Source organism: Asterias rubens, chromosome 15 (genome assembly GCF_902459465.1).
Source record: "Asterias rubens chromosome 15, eAstRub1.3, whole genome shotgun sequence".
In the NCBI taxonomy this organism is placed as follows: domain Eukaryota; kingdom Metazoa; phylum Echinodermata; class Asteroidea; order Forcipulatida; family Asteriidae; genus Asterias; species Asterias rubens.
Window position 1 is genome coordinate 13,438,401 of NC_047076.1, and position 24,823 is coordinate 13,463,223.

Here is a 24,823-nt window from a genome sequence, read left to right on the forward strand (position 1 = left end):
TATCAAGTTAACATCTTCATTTATCATTTTTATTTTTTCATTTTAAACTATCATGATGGTGTGCTTGTAATTTAATGATTTCTGTTATCATGTATTAACAATTATGGTTAGCTAAAGACAATTGTGAAAAGTGGAAATCACAAAAAAATGTTGTTTATTATTATGTGGATGTTTTAGAATAGATCATGCGTCAGGTGCACGTAGGGTTACACTTAACGTAACTGCTCAACATGTATTATTAGTTTACGTAATGATTTTAATATTGAAATTGTTGGGCTATAAATAGGGCGTTGACGTCATGTACACTTTTAACCACCCCATCCTTGTGACCAAACTAAGTCAATCCGATTCAAAATTGAGCCGTTAAGAAAATAGACTGGTACCTCTGACGTGGTGACTCACTTTAATGGTGATTTCCACCACACAAGAAGGAAATTCGACAATAATGACAAACGGAGAGAGGGTAATCATTCAGTGGTAGGCGGGGTTGGTCAGCATGACTGCCAGACATCCATGATGGAGTTATTGGATTTATTCATTTCTTGATCTATAAGGGGATAATTACTGAAGATAATCAAGGTTTGTTTATGAGTCTCTTAAATCCCTCAAGAACATTAGCATTCAATAATGCCCCCACCCCACACATGTGGCAGTGTCATGGCCGAGCGGTTAAGAGCACCGGATTCAAGGACTGGTGTTTGATCAGCAGAGTGTGGGTTCGGATCCCGGTCTGCCGGTCGTGACACTTGCTACATAACATTGGGGAGGTAGTGCTTTCTGCTCTACCGGCCAGGCTTCGAATTGAAGATATCCAAAAGCCTACATTCGTATGGACTGTGAAAGGGGTAACCCTATTGCAGCCCTAGGAGTAGGTGGCAATGGCCTCTGGACAAAAATAATTGTAGCCCTTACCTTGAAGTGGCCTTCAGGCCTTGTGTGACAGGCGACCTGCATAATGTTTTTTTTTTACCCCCTGTTTGGTTTTCACCATCTTTTAAAAAAAGTTATAGGCCTTGAACTTCGCTCTTGAATGGACATATAAATTTCCCTTCTGGTAAGGGGCACCTCTGTGGGGGAAATTTAAATTTGTATTGGAGGGCACCACGGCAAAAGCACAGGGCACCACGGCAATTGGGTGTCGTGTGTTATTCGAGGCCTAATCTTCAACATCTTGAAAGTGACATCATTGTATAACATCCTTGTTCTGCCAACGTTTTGAATCTCACACGAATAGGCAGTGAGGGCCCAATTTCCTAGCGCTGCTTAACGGTAAGCAAATTTGCGTGCTAACTGTAGCAGAAAAATTTGCTTCAGCCTTAGCGTATTTCACAGGTTAGCAGAAAAATTGGGCGGCCATATTGCGTGTTTACCGTAGATTTGCATTGTGACGTCATTTATTTTCGTGCGGTAAGCACCGGAAGGTTAGCATGCCTTTTTGTGTGCTTACGGTTAGCAGTGCTATGAAATAGAAATCGCACAGTAAGCAAAAAATCGGCCGCTAGCGGCAGCGCTATGAAATTGGGCCCTGGTTGACTCTGTGGTTTCTGTCCCCGCCTTTCACCTCTGTGGACCCCGGTTCGATTCCCGGACCGGAGCCTGGCATATACATTGTGTTTTTCAGTCCCTATCTGGCTCCTTTGGTTTTCCTATACATAGGGGTTTTCCTCCAACGTCTAAAAACCAGCATTTCTCCATTGTCTTCTTAACAAAAAGTTATTATTTATTCGGATTCAGATTCAGACATAGAACTGGACATCTTAAAGTGGTATTTGATCGCTCCTTACTATGGAATCCTAGCTGTAAAAACTGTTTGTGTGTGTGTTTGAATAACAGGCAAAATCAAAATCCAAGTTGCGTTAGGATTTGTACCACCTCGTATACATAAAAATAAGTTGTTACCCCAATATAAACCTGACCTTATCTTCACGTCCAATCGGTCTGCCGTTAATTTTCAGGTCACATCTGAAGACAGGAACCTACAAGCGTAAGAGTCTAATAATGTTTGTATAAATTATTACAGAGGTTTGGGCCGGATGTGACTATATTAAGAGGAATCCTTGAACGCCAAGTTAGTGTAATATGAAACAGTCTTACAGGGTAATTTCTGATGTAATGTTGACAAGCCCTGAACGCCTGTGCTTCGTGTATACCTGCGGTCTCTTGCAAACCAATCCAATATGATGCCCGTCATCATAACATTTTATCAAGCTCGCCTTTCTTGCTGCATCAGACACAACGTACTACATACTTCTATACAAGACAGTGAAGTTAGTTTGATATTGGATATTGGACGTTCACATTATATTTGTACAGCGAATATCGATGTGGCTTTTTAAATGTTGGACATTCACGTAGGTTTGTACAGTGAATGTCCACTTATGTCCATCGATATTGGATATTGGACATTCACGTAGGTTTGTACAGTGAATGTCTACCATGTACATAGATATTGGATATTGAACATTTCCATAGGTTTGTACAGTGAATGTCCACTTAATATGTCCATCGATATAGATATTGGACATTCACATAGGTTTGTACAATGAATGTCTACCTTGTATATCGATATTGGATATTGAACATTATCGAGGTTTGTACAATGAATGTCTACCTTGATCGATATTGAACATTGAACATTCCCATAGGCTTGTACCTTGTACATCGATATTGGATATTGAACATTTCCATAGGTTTGTACAGTGAATGTCCACTTATGTCCATCGATATAGATATTGGACATTCACGTAGGTTTGTACAGTGAATGTCTACCTTGTATATCGATATTGGATATTGAACATTCTCGAGGTTTGTACAATGAATGTCTACCTTGATCGATATTGAACATTGAACATTCCCATAGACTTGTACCTTGTACATCGATATTGGATATTGAACATTCCCATAGGTTTTTACACTGAATGTCTTCCTTCGATATTGGATATTGGACGTTCACGTAGGTTTGTACAGTGAATGTCTATCCATGCACTTGTTCTTCATGTTTACCCGTGGTTTTTTCGTAAACCAATACAACGTGATGCCCGCGTCATTGCAACATTTGATCAAACTCACCTTTCTATCTGCCTCAGACAAAACACACAGACAGCGTTGTTTTTACAAATACACTTAATCATTAAATGTACATTTAAAAAACTGCATTGTCATCCACTTAAACGCTCAATTCATTATTTTAATTTGTATCAGCCCAAACAACACTTTGAACATGTACTCAAACTCGCCCACCTGGCAAGTAGCTCAGCGTTCCTAGACCTCACATCAATTTAAAATGCTGTCATGTTCTCTACTTTTCAGCGAAACTGAACATTTTGTCTAGAAGTTGTAGATTCTTATCCATTCATCTTGGTGGTGGGGGGGGGGGTTGGCAGACGTCTATAGCGAGGGCACTTTGGTGCTTTTGGAGTCTTGCTGAGTAATGCAATATTGGTTTTTGGAACACTGATGGTATTTTTGTGCTCCTTTTTGTGTATAGTGGTATTTCGGGGACCGACACCTCGTGGTATTTCGGAACATCGATGGTCTTTTCGTTGCCCTTTGCGTACCTTTGTCGGCCAATTTGAGTATTTGGACCTTGGTATTTCTGAACACTGTGATGGATGGGTTCTTTTGGTACATTTAAAGACACTGGCGCTATTGGTAATTGTCAAAGACTAGTCTTCACACTTGGTGTATCTCAACATGTGCATAAATTAACAAACCTGTGAAAATTTGAGCTCAATTGGTCATCGAATTTGTGAGATAATAAGGAAAGAAAAAACACCATTGTCACACAAAGTTGTGTGCTTTCAGATGCTTAATTTCGAGACCTCAAATTCTAAATCTACGGTCTCGAAATCAAATTCGTGGAAAATTACTTCTTTCTCGAAAACTACATCACTTCAGAGGGACCTGTTTCTCACAATGTTTAATACTATCAACCTCTCCCCATTACTCAGAATCAAGAAAGGTTTTATGATAAGAATTATTTTGAGTAATTACCGATAGTGTCCACTGCCTTTAAACTCAGCTGCACAGTCGAACCTCGTTATTCCACAAGGAAAAAAAGTGTACAGTAAACAGTAATGTAAACTGACAAGCACCGGGTTTGGTGGGTGCATCACGCTGTACTTCCCCCTCTCTGTCACCCCCTAGCTCCGCCCATGCCAGGTGTGACTTCCCGAAGATTGATCCATCTAGCGAACAAAATCTCGCGAGATGTGCACGTCTACTGCCTTGGAACACTCTTGTACAAAAGATATTGACGTTTATCAAGTACATACCTTCCTGATCACTTATTTTATTTTCAACCTCACAACTCGTTTAAAACCTTCATGAGTTGTCACTTATAAAAGTGCCAATTCATTGCATTTGTTGTTTTTAAGCGCGATAATGACTTTTTTTTTACACTCTAACTAAAGAGGGCGCTGTTCATTTATTTATTGGATGTCGAGAAACCTATAAAATCAAATCTTGTGAATGTAGCTACAATATCAATTACTGATAATGATTATCGCAATCATAACACATCCGGGGTGTCACAACATTTTATCAACGGTGTAGTTATGTAGGTCACACCCCAGGAAAGGGTTTCACCAAAAACAATTTTCACTGACAGAAAGTGAAGGGAAATTGTGGCATTCCAATTAGGATCTGTATGATTTACTTTCTATGATTGCGGAACAGAGGGTAGACCGTGAGGTTGTTGATATGTTTGAGGGGTAATTGGACGGGTACCTGCCCATGAGGGACGGGATGTAGAGGCGGGTGGGGGGAGTACCTGGGAGGCTCATATCACCCCTTCATACTTCATCTCCAACTGCCCCTTGTAGCACGTAGACCGAACATGACTTGGCGGTTTACGAGTTATCTTTAGATCTACACATACATTTTTTTTTTTTACATTTCTACTCCTAAGTGGTTCAAGAAACGGTGAACATTTTCTCATGGTTTGCTTTTGGTATGAGTTCTGCATCATTCTGTTCCATTCTGCATCATTCTGTTTTATTCTGCATGACTTTGTTTCATCCTGTATCGTTATATTTCATTCTGCATCACTCTGTTTCATTCTGCATCACTCTGCATGTCAGTGTAGAGTTGCTATATGATTGAGTTGATACTATAGAATTGAGCTAATGAATGGATTACATTTGTCTCGGCCTGGGAACTTTAAGCAATACAACTTTTTACACGGCCTCGATCCACTGAGGAAAAAGAGAACCTTTTAAAGAATACAACTACAAGAATATACCATAATTTTTGCATAATTTCTGCATTATGTTTTTCATCTTGTGCATGATGTAGAATTGCTATAACACTGGATCGTCGTTAGCTCTTGATAAATTTGCCTGAGACCAAGTTTATCAAGAGTTAACTGTGTTAGCTTTGAGTTTGACCCAAACATTTATTACAAATACTGTGGTGTTAAAACCTTGTTTTTTTTAAGTTTTTTTTTAGGGGGAAGTTGCAATCCTGGTGGGCTTAACGATCGTACACTCTTGTGTTGAAGCCGGAAATAATGTTTAAATAACCATGTTTTATGAAATTATTTATATCCCTTTACGGTATCTTTTGTATACCTTCTTTATTTTCATTAGATGAAAATACCGATTAGATTTTCGATGATCCATGCTTAGGGGTTTAATTTTTTTTGAAATTATTCAACAACAAAACTTTTTACCGGCCATAAACAAAGGTTTATACGCACCCACGTGCCACCAATTGAAATAGCGAAACTGTCTGAGATTTACTATACAATGATTTCAACATCTACCATTCAATGATTCACTTGAAGACAAATCCATTCAACATCTGCCCCTAAAACAATATAATATGGTTTACATCTTACTTCCATCCTACATAAATACCAATTGTTGATTAATGTTCAAAAATCCCTTTCCAACCCCAAAATGTATTTATGACATCCTCAAATCCCAAGCCATCCTTCACGACAACAACCTTTTTCTTTTTAAGTTACTGTTTGCTCCCAATATCTTGCAACATTTTATAGATGGTGGAGATTTGCGAGCTCTCGGGGATAAGGTTGGCCGTTGTGCGAGTTGATCTGCCCCTAGAGAGTTCCCGTGCATTTCGCATCACACTCTGAACTTGTGCCGGTGCAAACTCCCGCCATAACCAGCTGTTAAGGTCGTTTCGTTTGGAAGATAAAAATACTCTAATACGCTGGCCGAATATCCAACATTGTTAACCCCCTTTGTGGCACGTTCTTGTTCTGGACCCAATTTCATAGAGCTGCTAAGCACACACATTTGCTTAGCATGAAATGTTTACCTTTGATAAAAACAGGATTACCAACCCAGTTTCTACGTGATTTTCAGGATGAGCGAACAACAGCTGCAAACCAGCACCAAGCAATATGCAACAATTGGAAATATTAGTTGGTAATCCTGTTTTTATCAAGGAAGAAAAGCCATGCTTAGCAAATTTTCGTGCTTAGCAGCTCTATGAAATTGGGCCATAATGTCACAGTTTTGGAAGACAGAGAGTAAACCACAACACTAACTTTGCTCTTCGGTTTCACGTCTGGCGAGAACCACAAACTACATAAGAATGTTTTATTGCATAGTCACAGACACTTAATTTGTTAGTTGCTGGGTGCGTTCGTTTAGCTTCCCTGGGTCAACCCCGGTGTGTGGCGGGTTTTTTTTTTCAGGACGAACGTGGGTAGTTATCTGCACACGTTTGTCCTGGAAAAATAAAACGCCACACACCGGGGTCGACCAAGGGAAGCTAAACGAACGCACCCTGAGTAAGTACCTGAAGTTCCCCTATATCTTGATCCGCCGGTTTTGTCCCAACATGTTCCGCACATCGACATTCTAAAATAAAACGAATATTCAACTTATAACTGTTTCTTGCATCAATTAGTTTGGTATTTGATTTTGCTATTATTTGAACTGTGTTTAGTACCTAGAGTTTCCATCGCAACTACATTATACTCCATGATGAAGACCAATAGAACACACTAGTCGAAACGTTGGGAATAACCAGCATAACCAGCATGGTCTTTTCAGAGCCACACTTCCACGTATATACGAGATCATTTTACAGTCATGATGTACTCGAAAGAATACATGTGTAGGCCGTTTTATTTTGCATTTTTACTTTTTATTTTGATACTGCACTGGTCGCATGGGAAAGTTGACATGTTGTGTCATAATTTCCACATAAATAAAATTGTTATGAAAGTAAAAGCTGGACAAGTTTTGAGATGTGCCCCTATCATCATATCAAAAGTTGATTGGAATTAGACAGTGCAATCTCCTTAAAATGATTTTATGTTTTCTTCCATTGAGCTGTGTACAAATCTTAACTGTAGGAAGTCCAGGCTTGGTGGCTCTTTTGTAAACATGTGATGTCACAGGTCACATCATGAACCGTTATAACAGCAATGAAGCAATCCATTATAACAGATTTATCATGACTTTAAACACTCCTTGCGTCAAGATGGTGGTATTGTCTCACGAACCAATACTTTTATTCAATGTGACTAAAGAGATATACAAATCAATCCAAAGTTGAAAACATGTGGTAAATCAGCTTTAACTCATCCATATACAATCCTAAAGTTCAATAATAAGTATATCTGTTGCTATTAATATAAGTTCTTCTTAAGTTCTCAGTCCATTATTCCTTTCCTAAAGCCGTGAACGAGATTTCTTTGACGTATACATACCAGTCACCTGTCGTCATATTCACTAAAAGCGATGACCAAAAACAAGAATTAATGGCTACTTTGAGGGAATTGTACGGTGAATAACGACGCGTGGTGACAAATAGTCACGGAGTGAAAGCCATGAAAGATGGGTACGGCTGTTGTCGGGTACGGCTGTTGTCGACTTGTCAAGTAAAATAGGCCGGTGGGGTTGAGGTGGGGTTGAGGTTGCCTTAGTTGCCCTTAGACTTTATTCAAGTCCCGTTGTCTCATCACACGAGAGGTCCCTTAGCATATCGAGCCGCACAGTGCGCGCTCGCCGTCAAAATGTGGTCTCGAGTACGGGATTGGGACTTGAGTCAAGTCTAAGTTGCCCTTGATGTAAGGGTCTGGGGGTTGTGATGTGAAGGGTTCGTATGGCTTGATTGTAGTTGTGGGTATTAATGGTGACTAAATGGGATCACGATTAGAGGTATCTGAACAACCCCAATAAACACCTTGCACCTTTATATACCAGAGCAATCAATCACAACACATGACACCATTACACATTTTGGTGACCAACTGTATTACTACAAGTCCATTCGGTTTCAACAGTAACATGTTATTTATAAGCCATTTTCAGATATGGTAGACCATGTAGACACAGTCCTATGATAATTGTCCTTCTTGTATATAATATTTATAGCAGTTTCTTGTATATATAACATCTACTTAGCTTGTCCCTTTCATTGCATCTGTTGAAGTAGTTGTTGCCACGAAAGTGCATAAAGTTTGTCGCGTATAGTGAGTGCCACCACTACCTTCCTTGTTCTACTGGTTTGGGTAATCCTAATATTGTCCATAATATCTCCAAAATGTTTCACAAAATGTCCTCCTTTGCACACAACGCGCTAAACCAGGACGATGTTAGAAGAGACAATATAGTCTGGTCCTATTTCCATAGAATGAGTATTACTTATCATGACTGTAAGGTACCAGACATCGGTATCATTCTTTCGTTTTTGTTCTCTTTGTTTTTAAAGAAGGTGTAAGGTATTCAATATAATTTCATTTTATCTGTGATATCAGTTATAATGAATGCATTGTGCTTAGTTGGTTTTTATATAGCCTCGATCCATCCACTTACAATTGTCTTAAAGCCATTACCTCATCCATCCTGCAATCTAGACTGTTTTTAATAAAAGTAATATAAATTCCTTCAGCTCCTCAGTTTTGTTGGTGTTTTTTTTCACTTTAAATTGTTTTTTTCTTGTAGCCCTATACCAAGTTTAGTGTTTGGGGCGAACTTGCAAAACAATATTTTTCTTAAAGCCAACCTGATGATCATGAGCAAATAAACTGTTTTTGACTTTCAGTTCTGTGAGAGAGGATTTCCAACCTACGCAGCACGTCAAAATAGGTAAGTTTGAACTTTATTTGGCAAATAAATGTGCATTTTGAAATTACTGTTCTAGTTTGCAAATGCAAACGTTGATGGCGTTTTGTATATAATTGCTTTAAAAGCAAACACCATGACGTCATGGCGAGTTGCAAGGTCCACCGAATATTCTGTCGGTCATCCACCTCGACTAATATACACCATGGAGAGTATGTTCATCAAGGTTACATCAAGGAGATGACATAATCCGCGAATAAGTTGAAGATGTTTTTATTTAGAATTCATAGGAAATGAAAGCTAACCTGATTAAGGTTTATTAGCAGATTCTGTGATTAATTAATGAGGATTGTTTATTGTTCAACGGTTTATAATAATGATGTTTAAAGGCAGTGGACACTATTGGTAATTGTCAAAGACTAGCCTTCACAGTTGGTGTATCTGAACATATGCATAAAATAACAAATCTGTGAAAATTTGAGCTCAATCGGTCATCGAACTTGCGAGACAATAATGAAAGAAAAAACACCCTTGTCACAAGAAGTTGTGTGCTTTTAGATGGTTGATTTCGAGACTTCAAGTTCTAAATCTGAGGTCTCAAAATCAAATTCATAGAAAATTACTTCTTTCTCGAAAACTATGGCACTTCAGAGGGAGTCGTTTCTCACAATGTTTTATACCATCAACCTCTCCCCATTACTCGTCACCAAGAAAGGTTTTATGCTAATGATTATTTTGAGTAATTACCAATAGTGTCCACTACCTTTAAGTTCGGGTTAATCTTCAAGAAACATGTTTAGAAAATGATGTGTTCAACTTGTAGGAAGGAAGTGTTCAGCTTGCTAACTGTTGCGAAAAGTTGGAAATTGTGTTGGAAGTGTTGTAAAGTGTGTGACACTGTAGTAATATAGCATGGACTGGTAAGGGAAAATGAATAATGGCTCAAACCCATTCAAAGATAATCTAAGTTATTATATCTGTACGTATTAAGCGCAAAAACAAAACATGTAATCGAGTATGCAGACTTTACCCATAGAGCTTCATACTGCGTAAAAAAAAATAATGGAAGGTGTAACTTTGGCTGTACTTCCAAGAGAGGGCGGTATGTCTGCTATAAATAGCCTGATTTGGTGTAATTTAACGAGATGGCGTTTCCGTATTAATATTCCTCAAGTTGATTTGGTGGTTTATATATTTAAACGCGGAACACTGTGAGCGCACCTACTTAATTCATTGATGCGAGTTGGGGCTATGCTGTGGACGATTCTTATGGTTTCAGGCCTGATACTTCACGGGGGCAAAGCATTCGATTGCCTCCGTGCCTCATTGTCAACTTGCTTATGCATCTCTCTTGCGCCTGGAGTGTCTCTTAGACAGATAAGGCGCACCATAATGGGCCACTATTGTTTTATCATTTTGTACTAACTTAGAATGGGTTACACGCGTAGTATACGTCTTAGGATATGGAGTTTAAGTCCTTAGAATAATCCTAAAGTTAGGAAGAGTTTGATGGAATCGACGACTGGTCATTAACCTGGTCATCAACCTCGCGAATGTTCACCCACGAAACATCTCTTTTAATGAGATAGCTTTGGACAGATCAGAGATAGACATTCCATCCAAGCAAGGCCACTAGGTCATCGCACCTTCCCACCGTAACAAACCCCAGCTGACTACGCCGTCATAATAACCCTCTAGACCCGGGCCAAGACCACCCCAGCCACGGTCCCAACACAGCAACAAGTCAAACCTCGTTACAGTCCAACACCAAACTCCGACTCTCATTAAAATCAAAGGTACAGAACTCTGATCAGCTGGACATCGTTAAATACAGTTAGATGCATCAACTGTGTCTTGTAGTTAAACATGTGTGCTTTTGATACCTGTATATTGATTAGGAATGGAAATAATTGCTTGGATTTCATGGGTGGATGGTGGATTGAGAACCAATTAGAAAATATTTATCAGCCACAAATAGCCCCTTTCACACGAGAGCAATTTAGCAAGGGTCACTTGCTAAATTGTAACATCGTTTGTAAACAATTTCACAAAATGTACCTCGTGTGAAATGACAACAATTTGTACTCCTGTCCAAGTTCTCTTGAAAATCTTGTCAAACATTTCTACCTTTACACAACCATGCTAAAATTGGGCAAGGGACAAAAAGACGCACGTGTTCCTGCTGACCACAAATCCCTCCAGTTAACTATTCCATACAGAGACTTATATATCAGTTGCCGCAACCGGAGTAGGCAAGAGTGATTTTTTTTTCTTTTTTTCTTTTTTCAGTGTTTAAGTCTATAGGAATACATTTGGTAACCATTCTTCAGTAAGAGTGGTTATACTAAACTAACTCATGCACAAAAAACCTTCTACTAAACTTTTGATTAGAATTAGACTACACCAGCTTTCGATAGTGTTTTGAGAAACATTTCACTACGGGTATAATCTGGTTATAGAAAAGAAATCAGCATGTTGCCAAAACCAAATTTGAAAATGAGAAGCGATATGACTGTCCTTTTCTCAGATTGTGTATTTCCTATTAGGGATTGTTCTTCCTGGTATTGATGAATGTTGTTTATGAGAAAATTTAACTTTGTGTACGCCTGTTTTTGATCCGAAAGCAACAGCGAAATACTTTGATCCGATAGAGGGCGGTATTTACACGAATGGAAAGTTTTTCCGCGTCGCCAGAAAATTAAATTTGTTCATGTTTTTATATCAAGGAACAATTTCCATCGAAAATTACACAAGAGTTTTAAAAAGAAACGTATGAACAAAAATATAGAGCAAATAAACAGCAATTAGATGACCTTAAACTTGAAGTAATTACGGAGCAGGTTTTCAAAACAAGTTGTGGTAAATATTAAGTAATGAACCGCGGAGGCCAGTCTGGATATTCAGGTCAATCTAGCCCAGGAATTCTGCACTGGGTCTGGCCACAGCCGCACGGACGCACTGACCGTGCTAATGCGTGGATCAACACACAAATTAATATTAGCTGGAATTGTTTTGAATTTCAAAGGACAAACTTCGTCAACAAAATACCAAACATTTTGACTTCTTTAAATGTTTTTCACATCTCGAAACTGTTTTCCTCCCTACAACTTGAATCAAAACAACTTCAAGTATTCAGAGTAGTAAATTGAAACCACAACGAGTGAAGGTGAAATTTAATTTGTACATATTATGAATTGTTTTTGTTTAGTCACAAAAACAAAACCGTTTGCATTTAGTTATTGCCATTCCAACGCTTTATTTCCAGTATAGGCAAACAGCATCTCCTTGCCTGGTGCATGTTCCCCCATCCTACAATCTAGACTGTTTTAAGAGGAATATCAGTTCCTACCTTCAGCTCCCCCGAGTTATTTTTCACTTTTTGATACAATTTCTTCTTCTAACCCTTACAAAGAATGGTTTTTACCCATGTTTGGGGTTGAACCTACATACATTTGTATACAGTTGAGAATCTAAATGATTTTATCTGAAAAGTTTGTGATTTGATGTCAATAGTTTGTAGTATTGCGTTTTTTCCTCCATGGTATAGTGTGTTCTATTTGAGCGCCACTCAAAATTTGAGTTTTTATTAAGTACTCTTTATTTAGTAATACGGGAATTAATTTTTGTGTAGTTGTTGTGAAAGACTTGTGAGAACTTGGACGCATTAATTAAAAATGCACGCATCATAAATGGTTAGAGTTTTACCCGGCACCAACTTCGCAACGGGTCTGTCACAGCGGCCGGCTGGTTCACCTCAGCGTGTCTGCCTCGCATCCCTTGGCCCGTCATCTCGGCATGAGGGCCCCGATGCTACAAGACGACCTGCTGGGTCCCGTGGTGATTTTAATGACCGGCCGGTGGAGGGAAACCTACCCGGACTCTATCCGGAAGAATTGGCAGCAGGGGATGTTAAAATTTTACAGAAGACATTTCAGGCGAATCAGACGGAAATTGATACTTTTTTGTACCCTTTTCAGGTTTTAAGATTTTTCAAAATAGTCCTTAATTAATTGAAAATGTCATGAAGCAAGCTAACACAACCCAAGGTTGTGGAGTACTTGAAGCACAAACCTTACTGGAGTTCTTTGACAAAGGTGTTACTTATTCAATCTTGAACACATCATTTCACTCCTAACAACGAACGGAGAAATAAAAGTTTCGCATGAAACAATTTATCTTGCCCAACTCCAGACCTCCCTAAATTGGTGAAGAGTCAATAGATTTGAATAAGTAAACAGAGCCTAAAAGAGACATTTTGATCATCAACGCTGAGAGATACAACCGTCGACCCCACGTTAATGACCTTAGGAAATCAGTAGAGGTGTGAAAAAAAGGATGATTAACTAGTAGGCAATCACTGAATTTATCAATCTAAACCTTGGAGTCACATCGACAGACAGCAAAGCCTAGATATGGGCAGCTAATGTGACTACTTGCCCAAGCATGGAATTACACGGAGGTCACGGCGGCCATATCATTGGTTGCCCCTGTATTGGACTTGGTGCCCCTACAGAAGTATCCCAATGGCTTTAATACTGTCCAATGGATGTGCCATTTGACAATTGGAAATGGCCTGGCCCTCTCAAAGGTGACATTTCATACTTGCCAATAAATTAGGTTCCGTGTGTTCACGAGTAACTGTTTAAAATGGCCGTTCATTGGTTCTAACTCGTGCCCTCTTTACCCTACCAGCCTCAAAAGCGTACCCAATGGTCCTTGCTGTATGGTCACACGAAGCAACTTTTACAGTCAACTTGTAAAGCAACCAACTGCAGTGCATGCTTCATGACCACTTTGGTAGCAGACGAGTAATTATTTCTCAAACATTGTTTTCATTCCCTGAGACAAATATGTGACATTCATTTAACAATGCCTTCTCTTCTTTAAGATTACCTGGAACTGGTTGTCTGTATTTGCTTTATGTAACATTCAAATGCAAATTCCTTTTCTTCTTTGTGCCATGGCCTCTACAACCAAAGACACTTTTCAACAATTTGTTGATGTAACTTATCTGTATAATTCACAATGCGAGGATGAATAGGATGTTGTTGTGTACTTTTACATTTATTATTCCCTCTTGATAAACCTTTTTTATACCACAAGTTAAACATCGATCTGGTACCCTACCCGTTACCTATGTCACTTACTGACTATCCATAAACAGCGACCAGACTAAAAAGGAAACGACCAATCAGAAAGCCGGATTCCACTCCGTCATCACTTCCTATTGAAATCAATTATAAATAGCTCATTTTGAAAGAGAGTTGTTTAAAGTGGGCGGATAAGCCACGCCCTTCCCTCTCTATTCTCAGTATATGCCTGGGGTTAGTTAGTAGTGGTACTCCATAAATGACTGAGATGTTAATGACAAATAATGATCTGTCAATCAAGAAGATTGATGAGGTGTTAGTAAGAATGAGTTTTCTAAACTTTCCTTTCATTGAACTTTGCATTTTGAGTCCCTTCAAAGCGTAGACTAAGTGTCTACTCACGGAGAGACACGCACCTGGCGAGTGACTTGCTAAAGTTTCATTTATCTGATGAACATTAAAGGAATTGAGTAATCTAGAAACATACAGCTTTGTAAACTATAGATGGGTTTCACAAAGAGTTAAAGGCAGTGGAAACTATTGATAATTACTCAAAATGATAATAACCATAAAACCTTACATACAAATTCATTGCAAACACCCAATGTGGCCGCCCTATATTTCGGCTAACCTGTGAAATACGCTAAGGTTTAAGCAAATTTTTCTGATACAGTAAGCACGCAAGTTTGCATACCATTAAGCAGCGCTATTAAACTGGGCCCGGATTAGGGAAGTATAGACTGGCACCTTCGCCCAAATACTCTACTCCAATAATGACACTCCGCGTTGCAATGGTCAACCATCATACAGACAATAATCTGTACAGGGTGTGAGTTCTCTTCTTCTCCTTGAGATGTAGACTAACTTCAACAACAGTGATTGGGTCGGAAAGAAACAAGTGAGTCAGTAAACGTTGGGATTCCATATATGACTCATACAGTCCCAATTATATCTAATCGCTTCTCCAAAACAAAAATCATGTGACGACTTTGTATACAAAATGTGTTAATCTGAAGCACTATACACACCACCCCTCTTAAATCTCTCTCAAGGGTTTGTAAAAACTCAGCGCTACAATTTATGTTTCAATCAGCAAGAAACACGTTTAGTCCTTTGTGTGGCAGCCAACACTCTTGATTTTTTAAGGGTGATGTGACAACAAACCCCGGAGGCCACCCCGGGGATTAACCGTGATGTGACAGCCCAGTGCCCCGGGACTTCCTTGGGTCCCTTCCTCCACAGATGCGCCCAATTCCCCCGTTCCTCGTGAGCTGTCTGTCATCGTTAAGTCGGCAACATGCGGAATGCAGAATGCAGATTCGCAGGTGAAAAAAAGTCTACAGGTTGCCCTTTATTAGGTTTATCAAGGTATCGGTGACAAAGCACTTAAGGTGTCAGACCTACCCCTCGCCTCAGATCACGGTGTCGTCTTCACCATGTGTCTTTATGAGCCACAAAGACCGTCAATTAATTCGTCACTTGTTGATTTACATCCATGTATTCTACTCTTTGTAAAGTTCCTAATGAACTCACGGGTCTTCTTCATCTGGTCCCAATTTCATAGAGCTGCTAAGCACAAAAATTTGCTTAGCATGAACTTGCTTTATTGATTAAAACAGAATTACCAACCAAATTTCCACGTGATTTTCAGGATAAGCAATCGACAACTGAATACCAGTAACAAACAGTATGCAACAATTGGAAGTTTGGTTGGTTATGCTGTTTTTATCAAGGAAGAAGTTTCATGCTAATTAATTTGTCACTTGTTGATTTTCATCAATGTATTCTACTCTTTGTAAAGTTCCTAATGAACTCACGGGTTGTCTTCATTAGGTTTTCGTGATATACAAGAGTGCTGTTCACACGACAGCAATTTAACTGGGGACCCTTGCTTAATTTCTGCATGGTTGTAAAATGTAGCAATGTTTGACAAGATTTTGCAAGGGAACTGGGACAGTAGAACCAGATTTTTTTCTTCCTCCTTGTTAGAACAGATTGTTGTCCTTTCATAGTACATTTTTTTGAATTTGAAACCATGCTACAATGTAACAAGGGACCCTTGCTAAATTGCTATCGTGTGAAAAGCCCTCAAGACTACGATTCACTTGTTTGTTTACATCCATTTGAGTCCCTGTTAGCTCTTTGCAAAGTTGTACTCCCAATAGGATTTATACATCCCGAAGAATTGACTCATTAGTCTTTATCAGTCCTCTTTTCACAGAACCAACAGTACTCAAAAGAGATGTTCACATGGTGCTACCACAAACCTCACCTGATTATACCCATCCAAAGTTTCAAATCCTACTTTTCATAACTTTTTTTCATTTATTCAGTTTCTGTTTACTCTTTGCAAAGTTGTCCTTCCTTTATAGGATTTATATAAATCTTAAATAATTTTCAAGAGTAAAGTCTTCATCAGTATGCTTTACAGAACCAACACTACTCAACAACTTGCTGCTACCGCAAAACTCACCTGAACTCCCACTACACTATACAATTGTTTGTTTTGTTGAGATGCTATCCCAAGTTCCTTACCCCTCTATGCTTACCCCATGCTCAGTCTTTAAAGAACTTCCACATTGGATATACTAGTAGACCAAGGGTAAAGACGTAGCATGGAGTTTAAATTTGTACTGTAAGCCTATAGACGAAGATTAAATTAAATATCTGTACATCAGAGAGTCAGAGCACATCAGAGGGTTTGAAATTGGTTTATCTGAAACACCATACGATTCTACTGAGAAGACGGTCCGAGCATGGAGGTAGTCTACTTCTTCCTCCATGGTCAGAGCATGGAGATAGAGCATACTGATAGAAACATTGAGTTTTCAAGCACCGGTTCTTTTCAGAACCAACTCTACTCAAAAGAGATTTTCACATGCTGTTACCACAAACCTATGGTGGCCCTGAAGGGACATTGAACATATATATTTACGTGAATATTGACGTCAATATTTATGGATTTTGCCCTAAATCGCAAATATTCACGTAAATATATACATGTATGTTCAATGCCCCTTCAGGGCCACCATACAAACCAGTTTCTACTTCAAACAACATTTTTGGTGGTGGATCTTTCATAAATAAAGGAAATGGAATAGGTATGTAGCCTACTCCAAGACGTTAGTCCAGCCTCCCGCGGCATGGTCCATCAAGGCCACTATTGACCCACTTCCGCTCTAGAGTTGGGTATCACCTTCAAAATTCACACCTAATCACAATCACCAAACCCTGGGAGCTTCGCCACAAATTGTCCCTCGTCCCCTCCGGGCCCAAAGCCACCCTCAACCCATGATGTTATTATCTCCAACACCCACCATTGGCTTGGTATCCCTGGATGTGCTAAGGTTTCAGCTTTAAATTTCTTCTTTGTTTCCGGTTTATAATAAGACATTTCTCATTGATGCGGCACGCTGTCCTTATTAAGATTAAGAAAGAGTTAAGACGCTCTGGCCAATTTGTGAGATGTCTTTCTTATTACGGAAGAGTTTTCTTATAATGTGCTAAGGTTTCAGCTGATTTTCTTCTTTGTTTCCGCTCTATAATAAGACATTTCTTATTGATGCGACACGCTGTCCTTATTAAGATTAAGAAAGAGTTAAGACGCTCTGGCCAATTTGTGAGATGTCTTTTCTTATTATGGATGAGTTTTTTCTCTTTGTTTATACTTCATGTCTTACATCTCGTCTGGTATGAATCTCTATATTCACACTGTTTTAATTTGACCCTTGCTGTATTCGATTATGTCTGGGCCAAATTTCAAAAAGCTGCTTAAGCACAAAATTTTGCTTAAGCAAAGAAAATCCTTGCTTAGTAAAATCAGATTACTGGCCAAGACTCCACTCAATTGTTATGCTAAGTAAACAACAGCTAAATACCAGTCACACTCACAAGCAATGTATATGGCATGAAAATAAGCGAGCTATTTTCGTGCTTGATCACAGGCATATTACTCGGGTGGGATTCGAACCCACGACTGTTGCAATTCTAGAGCAGGATGATTACCAGAACCAAACTCAGGTAATCATTTCACTTTTTAGGTTCTATTGTCTTGACATTTCAACTGTATTGAAATTGTGAACCACCGTGTCATACCATGTGTGTATCTACTTACCAAGTTTGTCCTACAGAATATAAAGCAAGATAACCTACAAGTAGATACACAAGATACACACATGACGTTACCGCAAACCACATTGATACCTCAACATGCAATGCATCAAATCCCATTATAACTCAACTATAGTTAAATTAACACAGATCAATTTCCATACTTTTCTCTTGTGATAAAGTCCATATATTTACAGACATTTTCAGCAAAAGGTCCCCACTTCCTTAACAGAGTAAAGAATAGTTGTTGAAGGAGCTTTTGCCCACTACCTCCACGGTCTAAAGGCTACAAGAACTCACAAGTAAAACATGTCCATATTTTACGAGCGGATAGACTACAATTTCCTCTCAAGTTGAAGCCATGCCTCCCTAGTCTAGCTTCTCTTTATACCTCCTTAGAATAAACCCACACCCGTAAACTCTCTACCATTTGCTGCTAATTACTGACCATCTTTCTAGAATATTTATTCAGGAGACTGGATTATATGGTTACTTGAGTCACTGTGTGCCTTGACATTTTACTTTGACATGTTTCAGTTTGAAATACGACTCGGTAAACGAGTTCGCCCACCGGCAAATTGGAAGAAATTATAGAAGGCTAGGTTGTTGGACAGCCCGTCTGAGCGGTCCTTGCTCTGGTCCTTAAGCTATAAACAACTTCATTTAGACTTCGATTTCTTATTTCTGATTGCGATCATAATCTACGGAATACAAATCTCACTTACCTAAGAAGGAAAAGATGCAGTCTTGTTGAAGTGGTTTTCGAATCCAATTCTCTCTCGAAGTTACAAATGCCTCACTCCTCTTTCTGCCAGTCAGTTGCTATGTGTCGTCCGGATGTCGTGTCCCAGATAACAATTGTTGATTGGTCGAGGCCTGTCAACCAATAAATCAACCTTTGACGATTTCTCTTTTTTTGGCGGGACGGCGATTAAAAGTGACAAGTAAGTTCCGTTTCGTCTGCCCGGTGAGCCGTCAATCCTACGTGATCACTGATTGGTCAGTACGGTAAATCGCACCTGGCGAGGGATGTGTAACGAGTCGTCTGATTGGTCAGTTTTAACCAGGTATCCCCCGCACCTGGGAATGCTGTGTAACGCGGTCAGCTATTGGTCAATTCTAGACCTGACGGCAGAATCACACCTGGTGTGAGGTGTCGTGTCAGATGACCATAACTCTCGTAACGGTAAGAACTTACTCCATCAACTACTCCCAAGGGATTCATAAACTTTCAATCTCACATTCCTTCTCTCCCTTTTACCTGTTTGCGCAATATTCCCTCACAACATCCCCCTGTTTTCACTCTTTAAACTTTTTCCCGAAGATTGAGGAATAATTCAGTTTAATTTAAAAACAATTAGAAAGACCCCTGACTGGGAACTCCGTGGTCTTCAGACGTGAGCGGCGTTGGCTGATCCACCGGTGGGGCCCAGCGGCTCGGCAGTCGGTACACCTGAGTCAATAAAATCCCCCTCTTGACACAATATCCCTCCACTCAGAGCCCAATTATACCACTCGCCACGAGCACTATTTTGTTTAATTTTCCACAAAATGATATAAACATGTCTCTTACGTAAACCGGTTTGGTTACATCTATGCCAGTGGCGCTTTGGGTTGACTTACAGGTATGAACAAATTTGGTTATATGTCCAAAAGACTCGACGAGCTATTTATAACTGAGACTATATTTTTGCGTCAATGGTGAACAACATATGGTCATACACCAATGGTTTTATCTGTCTCAACTCACTGTACACATTTAATTGGCACACCACTGTTATCATATTCTTTATAGTGCGGTCACCAATGCATATTATTGTGGTAAATTTTTATTGGTTCAACTGTAATTAATCAGTAAAAATTTCCTCTCTTCCGGGAGCTTTTAGGGGCGTGGCTAAACAGGGAAGCAAGTAGCTTTGAGAGGGGCATTTCAATTTGTAACACATAGATCAGCAGGCCTGGAATTAAAGGCCGTGGCCTCTGTTGCCCCTAAACTTGGCCGTGATGCCCTTCAAAGGTTTCCCATTGTCTTTAAGAATTTCAAATGGAAGTGCCCTCTTGCAGAATGAAAATGGCCTTGCCCTTATTCACATACAGAACTCTAGTCCTTGATCATGTGATATGTGTTTCCATATGGGAATGTGATGTATGAGTCTGTCACTCACTGTCAAAAAAAATGTCGGGAAATTGTGATGTTCGTGGACGTAACATTGACTTGGTGCCACAGTTCGGCGGGACCCTTTTCCCCACGGTGCCAGAGCAAGAAGCCCCCTACGTCATACTATAGACGTCTCTCTGAAAACATGGTCAGAAATCTCGGTCAAGTTTACGGCTATGTCAATATTTGCTCTCCGTTTACCGAAAGTCTGAATCAATCTTTGGTAATGCCCATCACTACGGGGTAGGATTGTGGTAATCGCATCTGGGGCGTAGACAGTCCAGGGTCGATCGAGGCTCGGGGACGGGGGATGAAGTCGTTGTTGTCTCGATCAGCGACGAAGCGGTACCGTGATGTTAGAATTGTGTAGAGGGCTGCTAAGATAAAGTGATGTAACTTTTATCTTAATAACAAAAGTTACATGGATTTAAATCTAAGTACAGAAATAATTTGATTTACGTTAATTTCAAACTGAAAGAAGAGTTCATCAGCAGAAATAGTTGATTTTGTAACTCGGTTATGGTTGGCTGTGTTGTTGATTTTGGTTTAACCCCGATGTGTGAAAGCTCTGTGAGTTCAGTTACTTTCCTTTTGGAGGGGCATTGTAGACAAAATACATGTTTGCTTCTAGATTTATTTACTGACATCAACAGCAAAAATCAAACGAACAGAGTAATTATAAAGACTGGGTATTGGCCAAATTATTTGATTTTTTTGTCGACAATTGTCTCATATTGTTCCCTACCTTGATGTAAATGCAATACGCCCACATTTCGCCTGTCCTAAGACGCCTACATTGGCTCCCCATTGCAAAGAGGAACACCTTCAAAATCTGCCTCCTTGTGTTCAAAGTTCTGCATGGAAAAGCCCCACAGTATCTTTGTGAACTCATCTTCACTAAGCACAGCAGTCGTGCTCTACGGTTTGCTGGATCTCACTTGCTGGTAGAGCCAAGGTCTAGAACAATTCGTTACGGAGACCGTGCTTTCGCCAAAGCTACTCCTGCCCTATGGGATAAGCTCCCAGTCTCACTTCGCCTAACAACATCTCTCCACAACTTACTTAGACTTTCATTTGGTTTAATTATGTTTTGTTTATTCTTCACTTTTCTATTGTAAGATGTTTTCATTTTGTGTAGGCGCCTTGATCGGTTTTCTGGAAAAGTGCGCATTATAAATCCATATTATTATTTATTATTACGATTAAACTGTCGCGTGCTCTCTCTTGTTGCAGGGGTATCTACCCTCGCCTTTCACCTCTATAGACCCCGGTTCGAATCCCACCGGGGCACTATGTGGATTGGGTTTTCAATCCCTACCCGATTGTGTGGGTTTTCCCGCGATTAATTCCATTTGGGTTTTCCTCCATCCTTCCTTGTCTTCTCTCCATCTTTACTTGGATAGTTTAGTTAAGATCACTTTTCTGAGAGTCATTGGCTTCACAACCAGAATCAATAAATGAAAATAATTATATATTTTTCACATAAAACAAAAAAGACTTTCAATAAGAGTGGGATGTTTTGACAGCATTTTACCTAAATCTCGACCATTAATGGCACCATATCAATTCACAGGTACACTAAGTCTATATAATCTATTACGAGGACTTCATCTGTCCACACATCAATTCCTCTCCCTCACTCAGGGCCTTAAAACTACAAACTTTCAATCAGGGTATTCACGCAAAGTCTGTCAACACCGACTAGGTCAGATTGGTACCGTGTTCGTTGCTAGAAACAGGGTATCAACACGAGCCGTACGCACCCATGCGCTAGCTCTCAACCGGTCGAGATTCTCTGGTCGTCGTCTATGCTTGTACAAACAAACGATTCTTCATGGTATAGGTTTTGTGTGAAGGATGTGGTTAAATAATGATTCTATTATATACAAAGTATTAGAAAGGTGTGATAGTAATAGTAGTTTGATATTGGACATTTTGACATTCACATAGGGCTAGACAGTGAATGTCTTACATTGTACATCAATATTGGACATTTGATATTGAACACTATTTAGCTTTGTACTGTACAAACCAAGTGAATGTCCAACATCCAATAATATGACATTCGCTGTAAAAACCTATAGTACGTGAATGTCCAATGTTCAATATTGAAAAAGCAAATTGACATTCACTGCTCAAACTTATGTGGATGTCTATTTTATGTCCAATGCCAAACTATTGGAATGGTAGGTTTTATTTGATAGGTTTGTTTTGCATACATTTTCGTTTTACTCTTCCTGTTGCACATACTTAAAAGTTATAGTTTTTCTTCGTTGCATCTGAGGAATAGTTGTTGCTACGAAAGCTCAACCAATTACTTATTTATTACTAGAAAGCCATTGGAGTGCTACATTTTATTTTACTCTGTACACTTCAAGACACGGTGCTTTACCTTCACTAGAATACGTGTAAATGCAAACTAGACAAGAAGAAAACATGACTTATGGTAAAGAGGGAATTGCGGTTTTAGAATTGTCATAATCTCATCTGGTTTATCTTATTGGTATCCCCTTGATATTCCTACATTATGTTTCGGAGAGTTCAACTTTTCCTCAAGCCCTTTCCGTCACGTACAGAGTTCCTTATTCGTGTTTATTACTATTCTGCATAACTCCGAGTTCCTTGCATAGTATTACTCTTCGTAACCTAATGCTGAGTTTCTTGTTCATTGTTACTCTTCATAACCCAATAACGAGTTCCTTGTTCATTATTACTCTTCATAACCCAATAACGAGTTCCTTGTTCATTATTACTCTTCATAACCCCGAGTTCCTTGTTCATTATTTCTCTTAACCCCGAGTTCCTTGTTCATTATTACTCTTCATAACCCCGAGTTCCTTGTTCATTATTTCTCTTAACCCCGAGTTCCTCGTTCATTGTTACTCTTATAACCCCGAGTTCCTTGTTCATTATTTCTCTTAACCCCGAATTCGTTGTTCGTTATTACTCTTAATAACCCCGAGTTCCTTGTTCAGTATTACTCTTCATACCCCTGAGTTCCTTGTTCAGTATTTCTCTTAACCCCGAGTTCCTTGTTCGTTATCACTCTTCATAACCCACTGAGTTCCTTGTTCATTATTACTCTTCATAACCCACTGAGTTCCTTGTTCATTATTACTCTTCATAACCCGAGTTCCTTGTTCATTATTACTCTTAATAACCCAATACTGAGTTCCTTGTTCAGTATTACTGTCATAACCCCGAGTTCCTTGTTCATTATTTCTCTTCATAACCCCGAGTGCCTTGTTCATTATTTCTCTTAACCCCGAGTTCCTCGTTCAGTATTACTCTCATAACCCCGAGTTCCTTGTTCATTATTCTCTTCATAACCCCGAGTTCCTTGTTCATTATTTCTCTTAACCCCGAGTTCCTTGTTCATTATTTCTCTTAACCCCGAGTTCCTTGTTCATTATTTCTCTTCATAACCCCGAGTTCCTTGTTCATTATTTCTCTTCATAACCCCGAGTTCCTTGTTCATTATTTCTCTTAACCCCGAGTTCCTTGTTCATTATTTCTCTTAACCCCGAGTTCCTTGTTCATTGTTACTCTTATAACCCCGAGTTCCTTGTTCATTATTTCTCTTAACCCCGAGTTCCTTGTTCATTATTTCTCTTAACCCCGAGTTCCTTGTTCGTTATTACTCTTCATAACCCACTGCCCGTGTAATGTCCCGTGGTAACAAGGCGCCGATTCGCTACTTGCTTCTCACCATGACTTACATAATGAAATACTGACAGGATTTTATTTGTAAGTAATTGAAAAATCTTCCATGTGAGTTTATAAGTGTATCCTTTTGATGATGGTAGTTCTGGTTGAGAGGCGTACGAAGCATGTTGCGTTGCATGCTAGCACCCAGACATGGAAAACATTAATTACCCAGCGTGAGAGGGCGCCATTCACAGCGCGTGGGCTTTCAACCGAGTATAGTTTTGGCGCCGGCGGGAAATCGTGCATGCAGCCCACGATCACGAAACAATATGCTCCTCAACAATTAGAGCAAGTAAAATCATGATTTGAGGCAGGAATAGTCATGTTTTCTAAGAATAGTAACTAAGTTAAGCGCAATTGGTGTTTTAGACGAATGAGGGCGCCCTGTACGCTTCCACAAACGTCTACCACAAAACAGTCAAATAATAGAATCGGAATTAATACCATTGGATAATTATAGCATGACTTTGTATTATCTTCCTCTCCACCGAATCCTCCCATGAGATTACCAACCAATTGATCATATTGCAAACCTATTTCTCTAAGGTGAAATCTTAGCACAAGCAAGAACAATTTGACCCAGATACAACGGTTACTGAATCCCCAGCTGAACTGACCTGCTCTAGATTCCATTTTTACAATCAACACAACAATGTCCTAGTTCAGATTTTGTCCGTCAACGACCGGGATAAACCGCCAACTACCGGCATTAA

The 24,823-nt window shown here is 39.4% G+C and overlaps 1 protein-coding gene across 1 annotated transcript in view; it reads right to left on the bottom strand.

The window, feature by feature from the left end:
* The window catches only part of LOC117300291, an 84,660-nt gene extending 71,827 nt beyond the window's left edge, over positions 1-12,833 (bottom strand). The window contains exon 1 of the mRNA XM_033784026.1: positions 12,761-12,833. Coding sequence (XP_033639917.1) covers positions 12,761-12,833 — 73 coding nt within the window. The remainder of the gene's footprint in view (positions 1-12,760) is intronic.
* Positions 12,834-24,823: the final 11,990 nt, after the last annotated feature.